Source organism: Phyllostomus discolor, chromosome 6, assembly GCF_004126475.2.
Source record: "Phyllostomus discolor isolate MPI-MPIP mPhyDis1 chromosome 6, mPhyDis1.pri.v3, whole genome shotgun sequence".
Taxonomy (NCBI): domain Eukaryota; kingdom Metazoa; phylum Chordata; class Mammalia; order Chiroptera; family Phyllostomidae; genus Phyllostomus; species Phyllostomus discolor.
Genome location: NC_040908.2, coordinates 131,729,881 through 131,753,866, shown reverse-complemented (window position 1 = coordinate 131,753,866; position 23,986 = coordinate 131,729,881). Strand labels below are relative to the sequence as shown.

General features: G+C 50.0%; 1 protein-coding gene across 8 annotated transcripts in view; it reads right to left on the bottom strand.

Moving 5' to 3' along the window:
* The window catches only part of ARNTL (aryl hydrocarbon receptor nuclear translocator like), a 109,226-nt gene that overhangs the window by 29,741 nt on the left and 55,499 nt on the right, over window positions 1–23,986 (bottom strand). For 3 of the 8 annotated variants that reach the window (XM_036029056.1, XM_028514341.2, XM_036029057.1), the window contains exons 3-8: window positions 6,837–6,965; window positions 3,984–4,109; window positions 3,038–3,184; window positions 2,469–2,489; window positions 746–784; window positions 387–428 (exon numbers count right to left, since the gene is read on the bottom strand). In XM_036029056.1, the coding sequence (XP_035884949.1) occupies window positions 387–428; window positions 746–784; window positions 2,469–2,489; window positions 3,038–3,177 (242 nt within the window). In that variant the 5' untranslated portion in view covers window positions 3,178–3,184; window positions 3,984–4,109; window positions 6,837–6,965. Of the gene's footprint in view, window positions 1–386; window positions 429–745; window positions 785–2,173; window positions 2,407–2,468; window positions 2,490–3,037; window positions 3,185–3,983; window positions 4,110–6,836; window positions 6,966–23,986 lie in introns of those variants that run through there. The other 5 variants (XM_036029059.1, XM_036029060.1, XM_036029058.1 and 2 more) reach the window with 4 other exon arrangements.

Below are 23,986 nucleotides of genomic sequence, written 5' to 3'. Positions count from 1 at the left end.
TCGGGCTTTCAGCTGCAACTCTCAGAGCAAGAAGGGCCCCTGCAGGGCGAGGTGCAGCCCAGGAGCCAGATCACTGAGCCAGGTCTCCTCTGGGGGCCCTGGAGTCAGCAGGGAATACCCCGCCGCAGACTGGGGGATCCTTAGCCGTGACTGATTTTCCACTCCCTCCAGAGTCCTCTTCCGATGACACATGCTTAGACAACAAAGAATGTGGGCAAGCACAGCCTGGGAGAGTGAGGGGCAGAAGGCCACACCAAGCCACAGCCCGCTGCACCCTTCTTTATTCGCTACGGATGTGGCAGTGTCAGAAGAACTGTTAGACAGGCGCAGACACACAGAGCCCCTAGGACTGGGACAGTTCACGCAGAGCGAGGGCCCCTCCTTACCTTGCATTTTTGATCCTCCCTTGGTGCTCTGTGTATTCTAACCTGGAAATAAAAAAGCAAAAGATGAAAACACAATCCCCTGGACAGTATAACTAATGGCAAAGTTTACATCTTTGCTTTCTTCCCTATTTAATTAATTTTCCTGTTTTAACCCCGTTATCTCTCTACAAACACATGATGCTGGTTGTTAGCCAAATTGGGGGCTGGAGGGAGACGACCTTGAGCCCACAGGCTCAGAGCGTCCTTGCTTATCCCCCACCCGGGATACGGGTGGAACCTGCACCCAGTAACGGAATGTGCAATTATGTAAGGAAATGGCTATAAGGACACTGAAGTTCAAATAACTAGGTTCGTGGTACCTTCCATGAGGGTCATCTTTGTCTGTGTCCATGCTTTCCCTGAAAAGAAAAAAAAAAAACCCAAGAGAATGTGACTATCAAAGACATAAAAAATGCCTTCTAATCGTAATATGCAAGGCTCTCATTTATCCAGAAACCAGTTAGAAAGCTTAAATAGCACCGGATTGAGTATGGATATATAACAGTCAAACAAATAAAGAAAATAACTTGAAACTACTATAAAACTCGAACTGGTTTTCCAGATTATCAAATGAAATTTATACATAGTCTCAACAGAGTTTCCATGTTAACATATTTGACTGTGTGAAAATTGGGAAAACATAACACTTATGGAAACTCTTAGTTAACCGGATTATCCAAATAACTATAATACCTTGTTCCCTCACCGTTCTGGATAAATGGAGTTTATTCATTTGCAAAGCACACTAAGCATCGAATATCTGTGCAGACACGTGTATTAGATTGTGCAGAGACCCAAGTGAGGAGGGGAATCAAGGTACCAACAAAGAAGCACCGAGCAGAGTCCTAAGGCAGCTTTTCAAAGGCACTGCTGCCCAGCGTCTGGTCTCAGCGAGGTGGGGAACCCTGAGGACCAGGACAGAGGGGAGGCCTGGGGCGGAGGGGCGTGGAGCTGTCTGGCTGCGGAGGGTGCTGGGGTCACAGCGTAAACCTGCCTCCCTTTATCAGACACCAGAAATCCAAGTGGCATCGTGTGCTTCAGTGGAAAACAGACTGACATTCTCCGAGGAAGGGGTTCTAAATCCCTCCATCCAAGGTCACAGCCTTCTTCAGCTCCTAAATGTATCAGGCAGGTACTGACTTCTACCTGAGCCTCTCCCCTTTCTCCTTTATCTCATAAAAAAGGAGGAATTACACCCTCCATATGATGTAATTTCAAGGCCCAAACCATCTTTCTCAGGAGCACTGAGTTGCATCATGGGCATTCTGGAACAGGGGTTCCCACTAGGTGTCCTGGATTTCCTCCCAGGCAGAGAGTTTCTTGAGCTAGACCTCAAGTCCAGAGAAAATCAGACAGGCCGCACGGGCAAAGGAGAACTTCCCCTCCCCTTTTGTCCAGGCTCCTGTCTGCTTACTGAGGCCAGAGTGATCGTCTAGGCAAAGAGAAGCTCTGCCGGACTTCAGCTGTGGCTTTAGTACGTCAAAAGTATACAGAAATGGGCTACAGTGGCTTAATTAATAGGGCCTCCATGAATTACAAGAGATCTGCAAACAGGTCCTTGAGGGAAACGCGAGGGTCTTGGGTGGTGACAAGGCTGGAGACCACAGAGACCATGTCGGTGGTCCAGAGAAAACACCTGATGGTCCCGCTGCTGGGAAGTCGCTGCTGGGAAAGGACGCCATTGCAGGCCTCACACTCACTCTCCATCCCCTGGGCATTTGCTCTCTGCATCATCTGGGATAACTTACATATTAATCATAGCATCTCCTAGTGAGCCTCTGACCTCCAGCCACTGTGCTCCCCACATTCGACCAGTGAACTTCAGCAGAAAGGACGTCTGCTGAAGACGTAGAGGGGACACCTCCTTGGGGATCTTCCCTCATTAAACAAAAGCAAACCTCTTAAGTGGGCATTTGGGTAAGATTCCAGCAGATGCCTCAACAAAGCAAAATGTGCCTTTGGATGTTCTGCATACACTGCCTTGCTCCCTAGGTGTCTGAACAGGCATAGAAGGGTTGACTGTAAGTGTGAAAGTTTACTTACTCAAAAGAAAAGTCATCAAGTCTAAAAAAAAAAACAAAAATACTATTTAATATCACAGGTACATACTAATTTCAATACTACTTAAGGACAATATCAATGCTCCTGTCCTCTTTTCAGAGATGGCCCCTACCTAACTTATTCTACAAATGCTCATTAAGTGTCTTCCTCAGGGCGAGGCCTGCAGGCAGACCTCTCTGAAACGACCAAGGTTGCATCCATGGATTTTAGTCGTCTTGCTCATAGGAGCAAAGGAAGATAAAGGGAGGGGTAAAAGGCAAAACTTGGCTTCAAGACTCTTCTTCTTCCCTTGATACGAAACAACTTGAGGACAGAAAGGGGGAGTCAATGCCTCAGCAGTGCTGCAGGCCCCCCACTACACGCTTCCCGGTGAGAGACAGAGGAGAAAAATCAGCTGTGTGGCCACCTGGAGTTGCAGCATTCATGCCCATCCCTGTCCACAGAGAGGGTCCCTTCTCCCGGGACCAACAGTAGCTGGCCCGTGGACATTCCACGCCCGTGAACTGACTGACACCAAGTTTAGCTAGAGGAGCTGAGCCTAACGGCCTTACTGGTAGTCGGTGGAGCTGCCTTTCCGTTTGCGGGTGCAATCCACGGCGCCGGTGCCAAGAGGGCTGGAGAGGAGGTCGCTGGCGCCTGGGGACATGAAATCACTGATTGTTGAAGAAATGTCCATTCTCTGGTCCGCCATTGGAGGTCTGCAATTGGTACAAGGAGGCACAGAGTCGTGTTTATTTCTATGTGCTCTTCTGAAGTGGCAGAGCTGGGAAGGGACGGGGTGCTTGCTTACAGCACAAACACATCTCTCACCCAGCTACTGGAACAGGGACTTGGCAGGAAGGGAAGAGCATCGTGCTTGCTTTAGGAGTGAGTATGGTAATCTAGGCTCGCCTCTTTGTTTTTCTGATGAAAAGCCCACAGAAGCCAGGCTGGGGCACGGAAGCTCTAAATCAGAGCCCACGCTGCAGCCCCGTGCTGCTCTCTGAGGGGCCACGTGTGCCGGGTGTTCTCTGACAGTCAGCTCAATGGAATACATGTGATTTACTTGTTATCTTTGTATTTTGTTACAACTTTTGTAAAAGTCCCAGGGAAGCAGAAACTACACTTTCTCAGACTACACAGGGTGGGGCAAGAGTATTTTTACAGGTGTTCATATGAAAATAATATAATAATTAATAAATAACAATGTAAGAATAAAGTCTGTTTCACATACAAATGTAAACCTACCCCTGCATACAAGGGTAGGTATACATGTAAACCTTCCCTGCCCCATATACAAGGTCTGACCCGGGAATCAGGAAAATACGATCCCTTTCTATCAACGGCCCAGACAGAGCCTGTCCCTTCTTCCCCTGCTGTCCTTTCATACCCAGCATCCCCTGCAAGGGAAACCTTGCATAATGAAATGAAGACATTACAAGTAAATTTGCAAGGTATTTTGAGAATTTATATTTTAAAACCACAGTGAGCTGGCCCAAAAAGGAGGCTAACAAGTACCTTACAAGGAACTCCAGCTCCAAACCAAGTGGAAGAGGTCCGTGGGTGGCCCTCGGCCGGGGGTCCAAGCTCCGCACAGCGTGACTGGGCCGGTCACTCCTTCTCTCGGGGTCCAAGTTTCCTCATCTGCGAAGCGGTACATAAGGGTGAGCTCTTGCTTTCATAGTCACTATCGTGCCCACGGACTAGAGAACCAGGTGCTCCTGGTTAGGTGTGCACCACATTTTCACCTTCCCAATCACCTGCTGGAGGGAACATCTTCGTGCATAGATCTTCATACATTTAAGCTGTCATCTCTTAGTATACATTTCTAAAGGTAGGGCTCACAGAGGAACAGGGGACGCACACTGTATGTTTTGTTGCCCCCTGTAACATTGCACTCCAGAAAAGCTCCAGTAATTTGTATCCTCAACAAAAGCTCCTGTCAAGCTGGAGGTACAAACTAACCTCACTGTTTTTACTTGTACTGTAAATCACTACAGATGGAGTTCCTATGTCACAGGCATTTTTCTGTTTGCCTTCTCATGTCCCATTTTTCTGTCTTCAGTACCTACGGGCCTCCTAACTCATGTCCACCCGGGCACCTGAATGGGGTGGGAGAAAAATGCACAGCGAGCTCCCTGCTCTCACCTTCAGTCCGCCCCTGCTCACCTCAAAGCCCAGTGTTGCCCGGCAGTCCCGGGCTCCCTGCTCCATTCACTCTTCCACTCTGCTGATGAGGACTCTGTACTGTCTTTTTTTCTCCTCAAATCCCCAGCATCTTCCAGACCCTCAGTCTCAGCCAATACCTTTGCTTTCTACTTCACTGAGAAAGGAGGCCAGGGACCATAGCCACCAGCCTACCTAGATGCTGCTGGTTAGGACCCCACACTGGGCGTGTGCTGGCTTCATCCTCTCTCATGACTCGAGAGAGGAGACCATCGCTCCAGAAGTCTCTCCTGGACCCCAACCTGTACCATCCACTCCCCCATCTACTGGATCATTCTCATGAGGATCAAAACATGTTGTAACAACTCTCTGTTGGAGGGAAAAAAAACTTTGGGCTCCATTCCTCTCTAGCCATTGCCCCATTCCTTTCCTCTTACTCTCCATAAACCAACTCCAGTCAGGTGTCTGTCCCCACCATTCTAATAAGACGGCCTCTCCCGTCCCCAGTGACTTCCTCATGGCTAAACACAATGGCTGGCTTCCCATTCATTCACCCTCGATTTGGCCCAACAGAAACATCTGATAGAACTGATCTCTGTCCCTCCTCATTGTCTCTGGTTTCAGAGATGCCACCTTCTCCTGACTTTTCTTCAGTGGCATTGTTTTTGGTCTCTGTAGCTGGTTCTTCCTCACCTCCCCCCTATCTGAGTGAGGGTCCTACGGATGTCCTTGGACCCCTCCCTGTCTGTACCCATTCCCTAGGAGATCTGTCTGCACTATCTATGCTGTTGATACAATGCCCAAATTTTTGTCTCCCACCTGGACCTCTCCCTGAATTCCAAGCTCGTAAAACCATCTCCCTGACACCTCCACTTGAATTTACAACAGGGACCTCCAACTGAAACACCCAGAACCAAACCCCTTGGCTCCCCAAGCCCAGCCTCAGCCGTGCCCATGTCAGTACTTCAGTCCCTCCAGCTGCTCAGGCCTAAACCTCCAAGTTACTCTTCCCTCCTTTCCTTCTTTCACAACCTGCATCCAATCCGTCACAAATCCTGTTAATCCAACATTTTTAAAAAAACCCAAAATTCACCCACTTCTCCATTTTTTTCCTGTATAATATTTCTGCTCAAATATCACTTTATCAGTGAAGCTTCCTTGAATGTCCATATAAAATAACCTTCTGACAACCCTCCCTAACCACCCCCACCCTGCTCAATTTTTTCCATAGCCCTTACAGAAATTCAGTCTGTGGTAATCTACTCCTTCCTTTATTTCCTCTTCACTAGACTTTAGCAGGAGAAGAGCTGGGACTTCGTTTGGTTTAGTGCTTGTACCCTCTGTACTGGGAACACTTCCTAGAAGTACTCGATAAACAGACGTTGAATGAATAAATTTGTGTATTAGAAATGTATTCTTTGTTCATCATAGATGTTGTAAATATTTGTTCTTACTTTTTGCCTTTTAACTGTGTTTATGGTATTTGTATGATAATAAAAGTGACATTTTAAAAAGTCTTTTCTCACCCGGCTGGTGTGGGCCAGTGGGTTGACCACCAGCCTGTGAACCAGAAGGTTGTGGGTTCAATTCCTGGTCAGGGCACATGTGTGGGTTGTGAGATGGGCAACGAATCAATGTATCTCTGGTACATTGATGTTTCTCTCCCTCTCTCCCTCCCTTCCCATTTCTCTAAAATAAATAAATAAATATTTTTTAAAAAGAAGCCTTTCTCACCCCCAAATCATAAAAATATTCTCTTTACCGATTTGGCCTGATTATACATTTCAATATCTGGTAGAATAAATCCTTTCCCTCATTACTCTTTATTTGCAAAAATGTCCTGGCTATGCTGATTTATTTTTTGAGAAGCACTTTATAATCATTTAATCACATGAAAGGCCCCACCGGGTGGCTGCCGTGGTTGTTACGTTATTCCTGACATTAAGGGAGGTAGGCCGGGAATGAGTGAGGGCCCTGCCCTCGGGGCCTTGGCGAGCCCGGGCTGCGGCTAGATGTGAGCGCCACCGCTGGCCCACCCGCCCTTTGTGACCAGCCGGAGTCTAGCTGCTGGACAACTGCATGAGGTGGAATATTCGAAGTCTCAGGGCCTGGGAGCAGCCACTCTTTCTGAAAGAAGAACCACCGTGGAGGCTGCCATGAGTTAGCAGGGCAAGGGGGAAGGCAGGGAGCTCGATGATTTAGTACCTGAAGCCACAGTTTCTTGACCTCAGGTCCACCCTGGGAGGCGTAAGGAGCCACTGGACTTGCTGGTCACCTCAAAGAGATTTTCATGTTTTATAGTTTCCTTCCAGGCAGTCAGCTTCTTTCAGAAACCTACAGTGGGGCCACAGGAAAAGAACACGCAGACAGGTCACTTTGGGGTAAATCAGTTTTAAATCTCATATTAGCTGAGGGAGGTGGGGGAGCTAACTCATGACTCCTGATTACAGGGAGCGCCTGGATGGCTCACAACCCATCTCTCAGCTGCCGGTTAAACTAAAACACAAACACGCGACCCCCTCATATGTCTGTGGTTTAGTTTACCAGGAGATGCTGTAGCAGGGGATATTTTCTGTGAAACAATGCCTTTTAAATTACTAAACATGGATTTTGGACATGGCCTTAGGAGAAGATAATTTTATTTTTCATTTCTCACACTGGGTCAAGCAGTAACCACAGTGAACTTATTGAGTGCGCACTCTGCATCGAGCCCTGTTTTTACTGCGTTACGTAGACTGACTCCAACCTGAGTCAAACCTGAAAACAGCTCAGTGAGGTAGGCGCTGCTGTGTTCTTCACTTCACTGATGAGATGGCTGAGACAGAGGGGAAGGAGCTGGGCGAGGTCACACAGCTGGAGTGGCGGGGCTCCAGGGGCCACGCTCATTGCCGACTACGTCACTCAGCTCTCTCAAGTGAGGTCAGCTAGCTAAACACAGACAATGGAATACGAGTCTTCAGAAAACGTCAAGCCAAAACAATATTCCAGCAGAACCAACGCTTGAAACATCTTAGCTTAAGAACCTCAAGTGCGTCTGTGCACACACAAAGCTGAGGGAGAGATGAGCTCTGAAAAGGTGCCGCCCACCCATCTCCCGGCGACTGGGAGGAAGTGGCTCTCGAGGAGACGAGAGGCACAGCCCGGCTCCTCCTCCTCCTTCCCCACTCGGCCTTGAGATGGCAAAACCTGGATTTTAAATGGGGCTCTACCGGCCTCTCCAAAGCAAGAGTTCTGGTGTTTCACATTCCACGGGCTAATTCTTGTCATCTTTGGACTATCTTTGTCTTGATTGTTCTAAAGGTCTTCAGATGCATATCCAGGAACAGAACTGATTTTGTTCTCTCAATTTAGTCCCCTTTGCGGCCTGACTCAGAAACCTTCACCGTCCAACTCTGATGACCCCAGTCTCCAGGAGTGCGCTAACAACCTGACCAGGAGCCCTGGACTTCAGCTCCTAAGCCTCAGTTGACACAGCAGTGGCAAATGGATGCGCAGTCCCCAGGTAAAACTGCTAGAGGCAGGCTTACCACTTGTGGTTCCTTCTAAGTCCAGTTCCCCATCCAGGTCCCACACCATCCTCCAGCCCCCAAAGGAGCATCCAGGGATCCATGCTGGGCATCCTCCTCTCTCTCCTTCCACACCTCAGACCCTCACTTGGCCTTCCAATGGATGGGTCCAGCCCCATCCCTCCATCCTCTGCTCATTGCCTCCATCCAGGCTGCTCTCCTCTCCAGCCTCACCCTCTCCTCAGTGGGGTCAGCGATAGGACACCCCTCGCCTTCCTTGTTTAAAACACATCACTGGCTTCACTGCAACAGGCTGGGCCAAAACACTTCATTGGCTTCTGCTCCAAGCCTTCCAGATAAAACCTCAGACTCCCCAGTAGGAAATGCCAGGCCACCGCCATGGTTTGCTGGCTCTCCAGCCCAACCTCCTCATCTGTTGCCGAAAGCTCAAGGTCACCGATATAAATTCCCAAGAACACATGGCCTCAGGTGTGCCCACATGGTCCTGCAGGCGAGGCTCCCTTTAGCCACTCTGTCACCTGCATTCTTCTCGAGTGCCATCAGGTGTCACCTCCATGGAGAAACCTTTCGGCTCTACCCACGCTGCTCCTGCCCTTCCCTTCACGCCCTGCAGCCTCTCCCTACCTTCTGCCCCCCACCCTGTGGTTTTATTGTTAGGGGTCTCCCAGTGCCACCCCTCGCTCTCTTTTCCCCACTTCTCTGAAACGTAGGCAAAAGTTCTAACAACCAAATGGCATATGAAATTTCTTCTTTTGATCAATTTTTTCAAAACTCAAATTTGCTTTATAGAAATAATAAATACTAACATGGATTTTGGCACTATAGTTTGCAAAACAAAAATCAAGAGGCCTTTCTTACATGATTGGACTAGGTAAGGAAACTAAATCCACTGAGACACTGAATAATTATTTTTGGAAAACTGCTTTTTTTCCAAGAAAGTAATCTTAGATGTAAGACTATAAATGAAACAACAAAAGAGAAAAAAAACCCTCTTTCTGGCTACCTACTTCCAAAAGAGATATGAGCTGAGGGGCTCCAGCTGACAGGGGTGCTGTGTGAGGGGCCCTTGCTAAGGGGGTCAGGGCCAGTTTCGGGGCTGCCTGCTGTCCAAGCAGCACAGAGCGAGGATGATTTGGGGGGAGCCCGGCCTGTGGTCCTGGGGTTGGGGGCCACATGTGTGCCCACTTCTGAGTTAGAGACTCCAAAAGTGGGGGGAGGCTCACTGGCTGGCCAGAAAAAGCAAAGCACACAGGGACTTGTGCAGTATCCTGGGAAGAACTTGTGGGTACCCTTTATCCCACCTCAGTCCCCTTGTGCCCCTCAGAGTGGCACAGGGAAAGGAATCTCAGGCTCCACACAAAGAAGTGAGGGGGCTGGAAGAGGAGCCACAGCTCAGGCTGCCCCTGCAGAGAGACCTCGGCATCCAAGAAGGATGAGGGCATCAACTGCTGCTCAGCACCCAAGGGAGACGCAGTAGCTCCTCTGAGCAGAGCGGGGCGGGGCTGAATGGCCCCTTAAGAAAACCACACACGCTGTCTACAGGAAGACAACCACATCCAAGACCACCAACCACACACCAGGTGTTTCTCTCTGCTTCCCCTCTGCCATGCCCCAGCACCCGGAATGCTGCGCAAAGAGAAAGGACAGCCCTGGCTGGTGTGGCTCAGTGCATTAAGCACAGGGCTGTGAACCAAAGCGTCACCAGTTTGACTTCCAGTTAGGGCACATGCCTGGGTTGCAGGCCAGGTCTCCAGTAGGGAGTGCACTAGAGGCAACCACACATTGATGTTTCCCTTCCCTTCCTTCCCTTTTCTCTAAAATTCTATAAAATCTATCTTTTAAAACAAGAGGACAGTGTGTAGGTTATTAAAGTTCTAAGAATTAGCTGCCTTCCTGTGGGGACAGTCTGCAGGCCACCTCAGTATCAGGCCTTGCTCTGTGACTTGACTAATAAATATGACTATACAAGACAGCCATAACTTTGGAACAGAACCTTTAACATGTGTTTCTCTGTGAGGAGACCAGCAATTTCCTGAACAGAGGAATAAATAAGCCTTTACTTCTATAAGCCATTGAGATGCTGGGGTTGTTTATTACTAGGGTGACCAAGTCTTCTGTTTGCCTGGGACCTTTCCGTTTTAGCATGGAAAGGTCTGGGTCCCGAGAAACCCCCCGTCCCCCGTAAACCAGGACGGGTTGGTCACCTGGTTCTTAGCGCTACATCACTCCTCCTAAGCTGCCTGACGCAGGCAGGAGGAAGGAAATAAAGGCCAGGATCCTGGAGCCACAGACCAGGCCTGACTGGGAGGAGCCCAAGGGAACAGAGGCATTCACAGTGGACTGGTTTAATCTTCACGATAACCTATCCATTCACTGTGATCATTATCCAGTTTTCCAGGCAGGGAATTAAGGGCAGAAGAGGCCAAGTTATCTTAAGACGGCGCAGACAGCAATGAGGACTGCACTGGGTCCGGTCCGTCTGGCTTACTGCTGGCTCTCCCCACCACCCTGCTGCTGGTCCTGCCTCCAAAGCCACAAAGTAACACACAATACTCCCCAAACAAGCACACCTGAGGATGAAATGAGGGGAAATGGTAAGAAGGCGAAAGCCTGGTTCAGGAACACTCTAGAAACCGAGCGAACGAGTCGTCTCTGGGCTTCCGGGTGAAAGGGCAGGGAGGAAGGCACTCAGACCTCACAGGGGCTACGGTGGGCAGCAGCTGGTTCACTGGAACAAGTTGAGTGAGGGTGGGTGCCTGTCAGGAAGGTCTCTCCATGGGCTCTGAGCCATGCTGTGCGGAATGGCTCTGGGGAAACGCGCTTTGTGAAAGAACATAGGTCTCCCCCACTTTTTAAATGGGACCCCAGCGAAAGCCTGTCCCCACCATCTTGCCCCATGCCCAGGTGCGACAGCTGACTAGAGTAAAGACCACTTAGTGAAGCCCCAGGATGTCGCTGGAGTAATGGCTTTGGGCGGTGTGGCTTACTCAAAGGGCAGGGCTTAGGCGAAAACGAACGACAGTGACTCAGCATCTTGGACTACCCTTGTCTGGTAGCTACGTGCTTACTGGGCAACTTCCCCACAACATCCCACATGCTCCAGGTTTACTGACGGGACGAATGTGGACTTGCTCTGGTCTGCTTACATGGTGGTGGCCTTTGAGCAGACAGGCCAATGGGGCCTGCCCCCTCTGCAAGTTCCTCTTGACCCTCATGGTTACTCGGACAGCCTGTGGGGAGTTCGGTCGCCTCCACAACAGAAGGAGAACGTTTGCCCAGGGAGACCAAGTGCCTTGACCTGCGGTGTCTGCACCAGGATTACTCAACAAGCACTTCTCCAGCTCCTAGTGGAAGCCAGGACACTGGGGACGTGGAGGAATCAGCAGTCCTTATGTTCAAGATCCCCTCAGTCTAGCTGGAGGGACAGTGTTCCAGTAAAGACACTGTGATGCCATGATCCATGCAACAGGCAGGGCCAAGCTCCCAGTCGTGTGAGCAGCACACAGCTCCAGGATGTGCCGAGGACTTTATAAATGGCAGAGATTTGTGGTGCCATTATGACAAACTTCCAGCAGGTGGCAGTCAAGTGTTTTGAGGAAGGTGTGACTTTTTCCCCCTGGCTGTGGGGCGTGTAAGAGAGCAGAGGAGGAAAATAAGTCACTTACTGGCCAGTGGGCGTGCGTATGGAGGGATGGGCAGGTAGTGAAAAGAGAAGGGACCGGGGAGGAGGTAAGACTTGAATTAGGTGTTGTAGATATTTGTCTGGTGGACTGGATGGTGGGGAGTGTGTTCTGAGCAGGGCAGAGTGACATTTGCAGTGGCTCTCGGAGGCTTGGGGGAGAACCCTGCTGGTGCCACCGTGTGCCCAGTCCTACTGGTGACTCTAGATGCTTGGACGTCTGCAATCAAACATAAACCAAGGAGACTGCCTTTGGAACGACAGTGTTCGGAGGGCTGATGACAGGGTCTCAGAGGGGCAGGATTTGTCAACCCTGAAGTATTTATGAATCAGAACAAGGCTAGTCTTTGTGGAAAACATCCCCACCCCCAGCACCACTGGTGGAGGGGAGCCCCCAGAACTCCAGTCTTGGAGGACTACTGAGGGCTGTTAGAGGGGCTCGTGCATCTAATTAAGAGTCATGAAACAGGGCGCACACCTAGCCCAACAGGCATTCAGAGAATGTTTGTTCAATAAAAGGGATGCCTTCTTAGACCTTCGCCAAGTCTATCTCTGATGTACAGGAAGGAGGACAACCCGAGGAACAAGCTAAGGCCCCACTGGGCTTTCTGGGAGGACTCTTGGTCCTGAATGGGGGGGTATGCAGACCACCGACAGAACTGGCGTGGGAAGTAACCTAATTCCAGCTGACAGTTGAGCAACTGCCCAAACTGAGGTGACTCAGGATGTGGAGGCAGAATGAGCAGAAGGGTCAGGCCTGGAACAATGGGGTGGACAAGCAGATACAGATTATTCCTTTAATAGGTTTGATTTAAAAAAGACTGCAAAATGACATTGAATCTCAGGAAGGACTGACCCCCCTTCAACATCCACGCACTGCCTGAGAAGGGAGCTGATTTACGCGGTGCTTTTAGTGCGCCAGGTCCTCTGTGACACAGTGGTGAAGAGTGTGCTCTGACCGTGTTTCCGATCCTGCCTCCGCCATACACTAGTGCCTGGGGTGCAGGTCTCAGCTCCCACACACGCACGAGTTCAGCTCCGAGTGCCGTGGTCTCCCGACCAGTGTGATTCGGGTGGTGACACTGCCAACCTCAGAGCTGTGGTGGACATATAGAAAGTGCTTAGGATGGTGTCTGCCATGTCATAAGCCCTCTGTAAGTGTTACCTATCGTCATTTTCTCACTTAACCACCACGACAGCCCTCTAACATGGCTGATGTCATTTCTCCCACTTGACAGATGAGGAAACGAAGTTTCGGAGCAGTTAAGTAACTTGACTGAGCAGGTGGTTTTATAGGAAGGTTAATTCAAACCAGGTCAGCCCTCTCTAAAGTTCATTGTCTTTCTATTATATGGCAGAGTCCCCCGCACAGAACAAGAAGTGGGCACATTCCAGAGGAAGCAGGGATTTAAACATTTTTGAAGCTAGAACTCGCCAAAGGTCTATCTTGGAACACTGGTTCCATGGGATTTCAATGATGTTATGCGGGGGATAATGTCAACAGCCAGCGAAGCATGGGGAACTCGGGGTTAAACCATCAGGTGTCTCTTCTGCAGGGCTTCCCAGAACCTTAAACATGTCAGGTGAAGGTCCAGAAGCAGCGGCGTCTTCGTTCCCCACACGCGCCCGCCTGTTCCCAGGCCTTTCCTCCTCGGACATCAGACAGACAAAGGGTCAGTGGGGCAAGCCCTGGGACCTGCTCTGCAGAACCAGGCAGGGCTGAGGATCCCTCCCTGTGCCCCTGCCGCTTCTCTCTCCCTAACGATTTCCTGGCCAGAAGTGCTTGGTATGGCTTTATCTGCCTCTTGGCTCCTCTGAAAGCAGCTGAGGTCTGAGGTCCCTAGTCTACTTTTTCCCACACGTGGTCTCTGACCACTTCCTCTTCCCAGCCATGACCCCTGTCCCAAGCTGCCCTCTGCCTCTCAGCACCCATGGGCACTCAGCCCACTTCTTGGACTTTGCTCTCAGCACCCACAGGCACTTAGCCCTCTTCCTGGACTTTGCTACAAGGCCTTTCCCTGCAGCCTAGACCCAGGATTTCTCTGCATTACTTGGAGGGTGACAGCAGAATCTGAAGCTGCCAACAGGTGCTGCTTCTCCCCAAGCAGGGGCCAGGCCTCACTCTCCTCTACAGCCCAGTGCCCAGCACAGGGCCTGGCATGGAGGAGATGCTCAATGTCTTGTGTGTGTGCCAGGAGGGGGCGCTCTGTAGCTGCTACATTCTGGCTGTCCCACCATGTCAGCAGCTCTGGGAGGCAGCTTCCCACGGGCGGTCGAAGCTCTCCTCCCGACCCTTAGCCTTGACATGGCCCTACATTCAAAGATGGGGTGCCTCTCTCCCCATACCAAGAAGGATCAAGGAGTCATGCTTATTAACCAAAGACATATCGGTCTGACTCCTGATTTCTGTTCTTTTTTCTTTCCTCTTCTTTTAAATACTACAGAATAAGAAAAGAGAACCTAGCCCTAAAGATTCAGGGGAAAAACACTGTCTCCACCAAAAAACTTGCTGCCTGAAGTTGCACAAAGTTCTGGGAAACACCTGCGTCTTGTTCTGAAGGAAACAAAAGGATGCACTGCTGTTGCTTGGTGGCAAAGGGGAGATGCCAGGTGAGGGAGAGCCGAGTCAAGATGGGGTGGCCAGAAAGCTGCGTTATGTTTCTGCATGGGCTGTGGCTGCAGGCAGCTCGGGCAGGCAACAGGGGTGGATCCAAGGAAGGCTGAGTCTCAGAGATCGTGGGGAAGGCTGGGAGGACAGAAATTGGGAAGAATATTAGGCAGTGGAGAAAAGGGGCACCGAAGGACCTTATATGGAGTGGCCTTCACCTTGGCCATGGCAGAGGGTGAGGCCAACTGTGAAGCAGGGGAGGGCCCTGAGGACGGGCCGGGATGGGGTGCGGGGGCTCAGGGGGTGCACAGCAGCAGAGCCTCTTGGGGGAGGCCACACAGCAGGTGTTTATTCAGAGCCTGTCCACCAGGCCTGTGACGTCCCTGAAGTGGATGACCACATGCTGGTGAAAAAAGCAGGAGAGAAGGCTCTGGAAAGGTAAGTGCTGATGTCAGAGAAAGCAAACTCAGACTGAAAATTGTGGGCCTAAAGCTCAGAAACCATGAGAAAGAAGCACAGGGAGCAGGGAAGACTGACCGGCAAGTGGACATGAAGGAACTGAGAGTGGAGCTCCCCTTGGAGTGGAGGGCGCTCCGGGGACCAGGAGGGAGTCGGCGAGGGGCCCTGGGGAGACACTGGACTGGGGGACCTGGGAGGGGCTGGGGAACATCTCAGCAGTTGGCATTTTGTGGCAGGAAACACTGAAGAGTAAGAAGTTGAAAAGTACATGGTATTTTAGAAGTCCAATCTCTTCATTTTATAGTCAATGAAACCAAAATACAGAGAAATAGCTCCTCCTATGGAAAGCTAGGAATAGGATAATGGGACTGTCAAGCTGACGGGCAATAATAACAGAACCATGGAATTGCCCAGGGAGATGAGCTGGTGAGAGCAAAGGACCATGACTTCCCTAGAGAGATGTAGCTGCAGGAGAAGGGGAACCAGCAGGTGGGTGGGCAGCTGCTGCCCGGAGCCAGCTGCACCCAGGGCTCTGGGGTGAAACAAGCCCTGGCTAAGAGGCACTGGGGGCAGGGGAGGTAGGCATCCCCCTTATGTCCCATCTGCCGCAGGTTCTGATAAGGAGGCCTCAGATGGCTACCACAGTTCCGATGCCATAAAGCAATCCATCCAACACAACTTATTGAGCACCCATACATGCCAGGCAATTTCTATGGTGAAAGAATTGGTAATTTGAGTAAATTCCCACCACAAATTGCATGTAGCCGTCAAATTTCAATTCAGGACAATTTTCTCACAATAAAGACACTTGTGCACCGGCCCGCAATCACTCATTAATCTTTCAACAAATATTTTGAGGGCAACCATGTGCCAGGCGCTGTCCTCCTCAGCAGTGCTGGGGCTGGGGGCAGGGGACAGAAACCCTTGTCCTCACACCTGCTGGTGAGGGAGGTGAGCAAAGGAGACACAGAAGTAAATAATGCCAGGAGGTGGGGAGTGCTGGGGAGTAAAGTCAGGCAGGGCTGAAAGCGCACTGGAAATGAAAGCGGTCTAGACCTGAGGAGGTGAGGGGTCAAGGAAGGCACATTTCAGGCCAAGAAGAGCCAGTCAAAGGGCTACTGTGGAGCCGAGCAGTGTTGGAGGACCAGCCACTAAGCCCTCTTGGATTTTAAGGCTGGCCAGAGTGTCGAGAAGAGGCTGTGGAGAGGGGGTACCGTATGACGAGGGGAGGAGAGACCACGTGTGTGTGTTGGGGGGACCTGTATGTTTACGAGTATATGGTAGTATTTGGGGGTGTGTATGGGGGTTTGCGATAAAGGTAGCAAGGGGAGGCCAGGAAGGAGACAACTAGAACAGTCTGGGGAAAAGATCGTACGGCTCAGCCCTGGTCTTAGGAGGGGAGATGACCAGAAGCAGCCGAATTCTAGACACATTTTCAGGCAGGCTGAGCTGATCAACGGGATAGGAAGTGCAAGAGGAGTCCAGGCAGCGTGGCCATGGTGGGGTGAGGAGATGTTGATTCTCGGTATACTCTGAAGGAACAGCCAACGGGATTTCCTGACTGTTTTTTTCTGACATGAGGGGCGACAGCCAGTCTGTGAACTACACAAAGGCCTGGAGAGCAAGGGGACAACAGGCGGAGAAAATATAGCCCAAGTTTACTTGCCAGGCAGTGTGCCATGTGTGACAGCTGGAGGGACCCACCCAGCGCAGGCAGGAGCCGGTGGCCTGGGGCATATGGTGCCTGTGAGACATCCAAGCTGCACCGCAGAGCACACGGTTGCAGTCCGCCCGCCGCCCACCTTTCTGGAGCAGTGACTGCCTCCATTTGCTGAGCATCAGACGTGCCAAGGGCAGTGCTGGCCCCGACACAGCTCATTTGGTCCTCACAATGACCTCTTGGAGAAGATATTGTTAGCAACATCATGTAGAAGATGGCGCTGAGGCTCAGCGAGGTGCAGCACCTTGCCCAAGATCACACAGCTGGGAGGTGGGCAATAGCGACTGAACCCAGATGTACCCAACTCCACAGCCAGGGCTCCATACAGGCCTTGTTGCTTCAGTGACTCAGCAAAGAACAGCAAAAGCTCCATCCCAAGCAGGAGAAAGAGGGCAGGGCAGGCTTGTGCCCATCCACCTTCCACCTACGCTGCAAAGATGCCAAAACTGGTAACAAGGCCGTGATCTACCACGTGCTGGAGGAATGGCAGGTGTGTTTGGCTGGTTCATTCACAGGTAATCAGATGACCCTTTTCGTTTCAACTCTGAATGACTGGAAACCTTTTTGAAATGCACTCGCCCATGTGTCTGCCCTGGCAAGCACAGTTTGAGGGAGACGATTTAATCTTGAGACAAGTCTCCAGGCCTTCCAGCTCTAAGATGTTTATCTAAGTGTGCCCTGACCCCTGGAGTAACCCTGCAAGTGCTTCTGTAACTGAAACGAAATCAGCTTGCTTTCTTTCATCTGCCTCTTTCCTACCAGAGCGCTAAAAAAACATATTTCAGTGATTTCAGTTTCGTTTTCCCAAGCTTTGGTTGCAGCAGTGGTTACAAATCTAAGGATCTGAGAAACCATGGATGTCAGAATGCAAGACACTTTTTCTGAGAAAATACTCGGTGCGGGAATCACAATAAAAATAATAATGCAAAAAGAGTAGCAGTGGAAACTACACGCTGAGATTCTGTTTTGTGCCAGTCAGTGTTGTTTCGTTTTGTTCTCAGAGGAGTAACTATTCTTAGAGAGGTCGGGTAACCAGCCTGAAGTTTCTCAGCTCACGAGTGGTAAAGCCCAAACCCAGGTGTGTCTGGCTCCAGATCAGGTGAAGCAGTAGTATTCTTTCTGAATTAGATTAATTGAAACAAGAAATAAAACACAAACTCCTGTAAGTCAATAAAAAGACAAATACCTCAGTGTAAACACCAGTAAAGAACGTGAACAGGGAATTCACGAAATGGACACAGTTCATTTGGGCAGGCAGAGGCCACCAAACAGCCAAACACACTTGGCAAGGAGCAGGGAGCCCGGCTGGTTTTGCTTTCTATAAAAACCTACACATGAACATTAAAAATATTTATGTACAGGTGGGAGGAGAGCAAAAACAGAGATGATGATAATAAAAACTGTGTCAGACTCTTTGAGGTACGTATTTTCTAAAAGGGACAGGGGAAACATCAAAACATCTTATTTCTCTGACAATGAATGCGGTTCAAAATTCTGCTTTCTATTGCACATCTAAGAAAAATAAAACCATTTCTTTTCATTTCAAATCTATACTAAGGTTCTTCCAGCTAATTTACAAGCTAACACACACACACACACACACTCCCTTTCTTGTACTTCCAAGGATTCAATACATATATTTTTAACATTCCTTTCCCTCCCTTCAAGTGAAATTTGTAAATAATATAATCTACCAACAGTTATAATTTCAAGAACAATCAAACATAATATCTTAACTGCAATACAAAGAAGAAAGAAAATAAAGTTAGGCCCTGGCCAGAGTGGCTCAGTTGGGTGGGTGTTGTTCGTGAACTGAAAGGCTGCAGGTTTGACTCCTGGTCAAGGCACACGCCTGGGTTGCAGATTCAGTCCCCAACAGGGGCATATGCAAGAAGCAACTGACTGATGTTTCTCTCCCTTTCTTTCTCCCTCCCGTTCTCTCTCTCTAAAACAAAATAAATAAACACTTTTAAAAAATATAGTCAGAGTAAGATAATATGTATGTTGATAAGCAAATGTTGTACAGAGCTAGCCTAGAGAGTAATGAACGATGCTTATACCTATTTCTAACAAAAAGTAAACCTCACATAAGTGGCAGTTGTGTTCCTGGAAAATTTCATATGCAGTATGGCCTCGGATAATGTCATTTCACTTAATGTCATTTCGTTATAACACTGATGAGAAAACCAAGACTTCTGGCTAGGCTTACTGTCTCCAGGAATTCTGCACAGTCTCTCCTGTCTGCGTGACTTTTCTCCGGTACTCGGCTTTCCTCCCACATCCCGCAGATGTGTACGCCAGGTAAACGGGCATGTCTCCATTGTCCCAGTCTGAGTGAGTGTGGGTGCATGTGTGGCCCTGCGATGGAAGGGCGTCCTGTCCAGGGTGGGTGCCCGCTTTGTGCCCTGAGCTGCTGGGATGGGCTCTGGCCACCTGTGACCCTGAACTGGAGTAAGCAGGTTGAAAAGAATTGTCTTACTTGTTTTTATTATAACTCTTAAATGTATATATAGCTCACATTTATTTCAGTGTTTAATATTAGAAGTGTTTTGGGTGTTTATATAGAAGCTTGGTGATGTTTTCTGAGACCAGAAATATGCTGTAGGAACTTAACTCTTGTTTCTATCAATTAGACTATGGCAAAATTGGTTTTGTCATACATCATTTTGCTCAGAGTTGTAGTTTCCAAGAACCTATAGAGGATTGTTAAGTGAGGACTTACTGTATATTAAAAACATGCAAAAATTGTATTCATATGTAAAAATGGAGTCAGATTCCAGGCTCAGAAAGTTATAAACAGCATTTCATCTCCATGAATGCCCACTGAACTTTAAATAGAGAGCTGTGAGGATGCTGGATGGTCCTTTGTTCTCCACGTGTTACATCCAGCACCCCTGCTGCCCCACAATGAAAGCCCTGTCCCCATCACTGTGACAACCCGTCGCCCCACACATCCCCAACATGTCTGATAGGAGGCGCTATGTACCCATTTAGTACCTCTAGTGTGGTTCAGGTTTCTTTTCTACAAAGCAAGGAGGGACAAAGAGAGGTTAAGAGATTTACCCAAAGCCGAACAGAAAATAAAAAAGCAGTCAGGACTAGAAACGGAGAAGGAGTAGCTAGGGGGAAATGAAATTATTATTCCAATATTTATATTTATGAATTGCTACACAGTGTGCCTTTTATTACAAGCCCATATAGGCTCTCATCTAATCCTATCAACCTTAGGTGTTAGTTCTATTACCATCTCCAATTTTCACATAAAGACATTTCAGGGAAATTAGGCCCCCTTTTTAGTAATGATAGAACCTATTTTGTCCAGTTCTCTTTCCCATTGCTTTGAGCAGCTCTCCCTCTAGGTCTCTGGGACCACATGTCAGGGATCAGGCCCTCCCTCTACTTTACAGCTCAGGTCTCTAGGAAACAGTAACTGTGATGCATGCTATCTGAAAAGACACTGGCACAGAGAAAGATGGTTCAACCGCAGCTTCTCATCCCTTTGACTCGGCCAACCTGTGGCTAGTGCCTGGCCAAAACAGCCCAGGAGCCCTGAGCACAGGAAGCAGACTCAGGAGGAAGTCAGGGATCATCTTTCTCTAGACTCCTGGGGAAGCCGGGCCTGAGCCACCAGGGCTCACTCAGGGCAGGACGACCACCGTGACTGCAGGGACGACGGTTCCTGCTGCTGAGGGCCTGTGCATCCAGTCGCAGCAGAAGGGCTGGGGCCCCTGCTACAAAAGCAGGGAGGGCCAGGCACAGAACAAGGGCTTGGTCACCAAACCTTGGGTGTCAGGTGTGGGGAATAACCCACAACAGTCACAGCAGCTTCATGGCTCACCCCCCTCTGCTCATTTAACCCTCAAAACATCCTTAAGGAAAGATAAGTGCTATTTCCACCCTACAGAGGAGGAAATGGAGACCACAAGTGACTGACACCCCGTTCGTTCCACAGCTGGCGAAGGGCAGGGCTGACACTCAAGCCCAGGTCAGACCAGTGCCACCCACCTCCCTTCTCCTTCAAAAACACTTCCTGATTTATGTATATCAGGAAGAAATACTGACACCCATACTTGTCACCCTGATCTAAACCCACCCTGCAGGGCCTGGCAGAGCTATGATGAACCCACCCGTTGGTGACAGTGCAAGGGCCTCTGCCCCACAGTCCTTCCTGTCAAAAACTCCGAGTAGGTTCATAGGGAAATGAACCTCCTATTCGTATAAAGTTCAACTCAGGCTCTCGTCAAATGATTTCTTGCAAAACAAGTCCGAGTCGGCCAGCCCCAGTCGAACGCACCATGGGCTTCCTTTTGGTGCTAAGGCTATGAGTGAAGAGCCCCATGGCGGAGGGCACAGGCTCTGGAGCCAGCCTGCCTGCACCCAGATCTGTGCTCTGCCACTGACCTGTGTGACTCTGGACAAGATCTGACCTCTACTGCTCAGTGTCCTCATTGGTAAGTGAGGATATTGGTATCATCCACCTGACAGGGTGGTTGTGAGAAGTAAATAAGACAATTCGTATAAAGTGCTTAGAACAGTGCCTGGCACGTGGCGAGCACTCAACTAATGTTGCCTGTGGCTAATGTTAACATGACTACACATCACAGAAAGAATGGCTGAAGGCGCTGGAGAACAGAAACCCTGGGGAGGGAGGTCCAGGGGTGGGGCAAGGAGTTCGTGAGCACGGCTTCCATACTTTAAAAGCGGAATCGTGCCACACCGACAAACCTTTGTTCTATGTCACTACCAAGGGCAGAACTAGGTCAATGAGGAAACAGTGCCAAGAGGCAGATTTGAGTTAGAATACAGAAGGATTCTCTAACCTGCAGACATGTCCCTAAAGGGGGAGTGGAATGCCTGGCTGTGTGGGTTCCTGACGGGGTGACGGGCCTCCTGTCCTGAACAGTACAGATGGGATTTTCCTGCACTGGAGGATGGACAGAGGAAGTGACCCCTGGTGCCCCTTCCGACTGGAGCTTTCGGTCACTCTGATAAAGGGCAAGTCGATGCTGATAGCCAGGGTGTGGCTGATTAGCCTGAAGGAGGGAAGAGGGACTTTGAACCAGTCTGAACTTCCCCAACTCTTCAGGACTTTCACTGAATGCTCTTGAAACACCATTTGGTGGTGATGGTGGTGAGGGCGGAGATAGTGGCTATGACCAACAGTGGGGCCACGAACCAAGTACATCCCCTAAACACGTGCTGGGGGGTTGGCAAAGTAATTCAGGGAAAGTGTGAAATGACAGGGTCATGGCAACAGACTATCACCGTTTTCTTACTCTGGGGAGTTCAAAGACAGCATCAATCACTCACGCGCTGCCATCGGGACCCACAGCATGAGGTAAGCACATAGGCGACCAGCCCCACACTGGGCCTGAGACGGGAGGGCTGGGGGTCGCTGCAGTTCACAGGCAACTTCCCAACCTCCTTGCAGGAGAAGGTCTCGGTGTTCTTACTGCCGGGCCTTTCACTGCCCCACCCCACCGCCCTGGGCACCTGGTCTCTTGGGCCCAGCCACACACAGTGAAAGAGCAGGGGACACAGGGACGTGACCAGGAGCAGGGGACCGGAGACAGAAGGGGGAAATCTGCTCCCTGACAGTTGATTTAGAGGTGGGACATCTAGGAGGTATCCTTTGGCATGGGATGCTATTACTTTATAAACTAAAAATGAAAAATAGAAATTATTTTATGAACAAAATATTACTAGATTGCATTAAAGCTATATTACAAATCCAAGAAACAAATATGAAATTCTCAAACTAAAAGCTCATCATCCATTTTGTAAGTATTGAAAACTGCTAATTTATATATTTTCAGCTCTGAGAAATCAGAAGCAGGTGAGTTGCTGGAGGTAGCAAAAGATTAGGAAAAGAAATGTATGACGATGACACTGAGGACATTCCATGCACCGATTTCACTCTTCCCCACCTGGAAACACCTGGCAGCACATTTAACCACTGTCGGGGTGGCTAGGAACTCACCGGGCAGGAAGACAGACCTTCTCTCCTCAGAGGGGCCGTGCTCCATAACCAAAGCCCCCGGCTTCAGTAACGCGGGCTCCTGAGCAGCTGGATCACAGACCTGACGCCTCCCACGCACCACGAACCACCCTTGCAGTAGTAATTCACGTCCCAGCGCATGGCTGCCCTTTACCCTCCAGCTGGCAGTCTGCCTGCAGCTCACTCCTGTTGCTTCTTCCTCCCCCTGTCATCTCTCCTCTCCCACTTGCTCCGCTCTGTGTTGGCTGTGACAACCTTCACTTAGGCCCTGGTCACCCTAATCCTGGCCTCTACTGTTGCCATGAGCTGACTTTTCCAGAAGTTTTCACAGTCCATCCTTCCTCACAAAGGCTTCTCTCACTCGCTCCGCCCCCTCCCAGCCTCAGACAGAGAACTCACACCCAGGGAGGGCACAGCCCAGACGGAAAGGGGCAGGTTCCAGCTCCAGTTCCAGCCCCCGTGCCAGCTCTGGCCCATGGACGCTGGCTGCCCAGAGTGCTGCACAAAGAAGGATTCCAAGGGCCGGACAGTTATTACTCTTCTATCTGGGGCCCAAGGGTGGGGACAGCAGCCCTCGTGCCACCCACGTGCTGTCCCAGCCCAGGGCAGAGCATCCATGGAATTCACCTGTCCCTGGCCTGCGCCCCAGGCCCTCACTTCCTTCAATGTTCTTGAGACACATCCTCAACGATTCACTTTCAGGGCTCCTCCAAAATGGCCATATTTGTCTTCACTGGCACCCAGCGCTGCACCGTCCTTTCCCTCCCCCAACACTCAGCACATGAGCTGCACCTTTCTCCATGAGCAGCTTTATAGCATCTATATAGCTCTTTCCAAGTGGGTCAGAGAGCAACTGATATCATCTTGCCTTGGTATCCAGACACACAGGTGTCGAAATGCCGCATCCTCACCACCTCCCCCACTCAACTAGTGCTTTGTTGGACACATAAAACTTGGCCTATGTGATGCATATGGCCATTATTCGACTGTCTTGATGCCCATCTACCTGTGACTGTGAGCCCTGAAGGCCAGAAATTGGACCTGCTTAACTGGCTGGCTCTGAGCTCAGTGCAGCAGGGCACGTCAGACAAAAGCACAAAGACTGCAGCCCCAGCCCAGCTCTACCATGACTGGCTATGGGGCCCTGGGCAGGTCGCTGTCCTCTCTGGGCCTCAGCTTCCCCACCTACAGTAACATGTACTTGAACTAGAGGGTCTCTGCAGGCTCATCCCGCTGTAACACACTATGAGAACGCAGGGCAGAAGCACTGGATGCATGTCTTTTCATGACTACGTGGGTAATAATTACTCGGGGCTGGTGCAGTGAGACAGCACAATACAGCCCCTGTGAGTGGCACAGAGCTG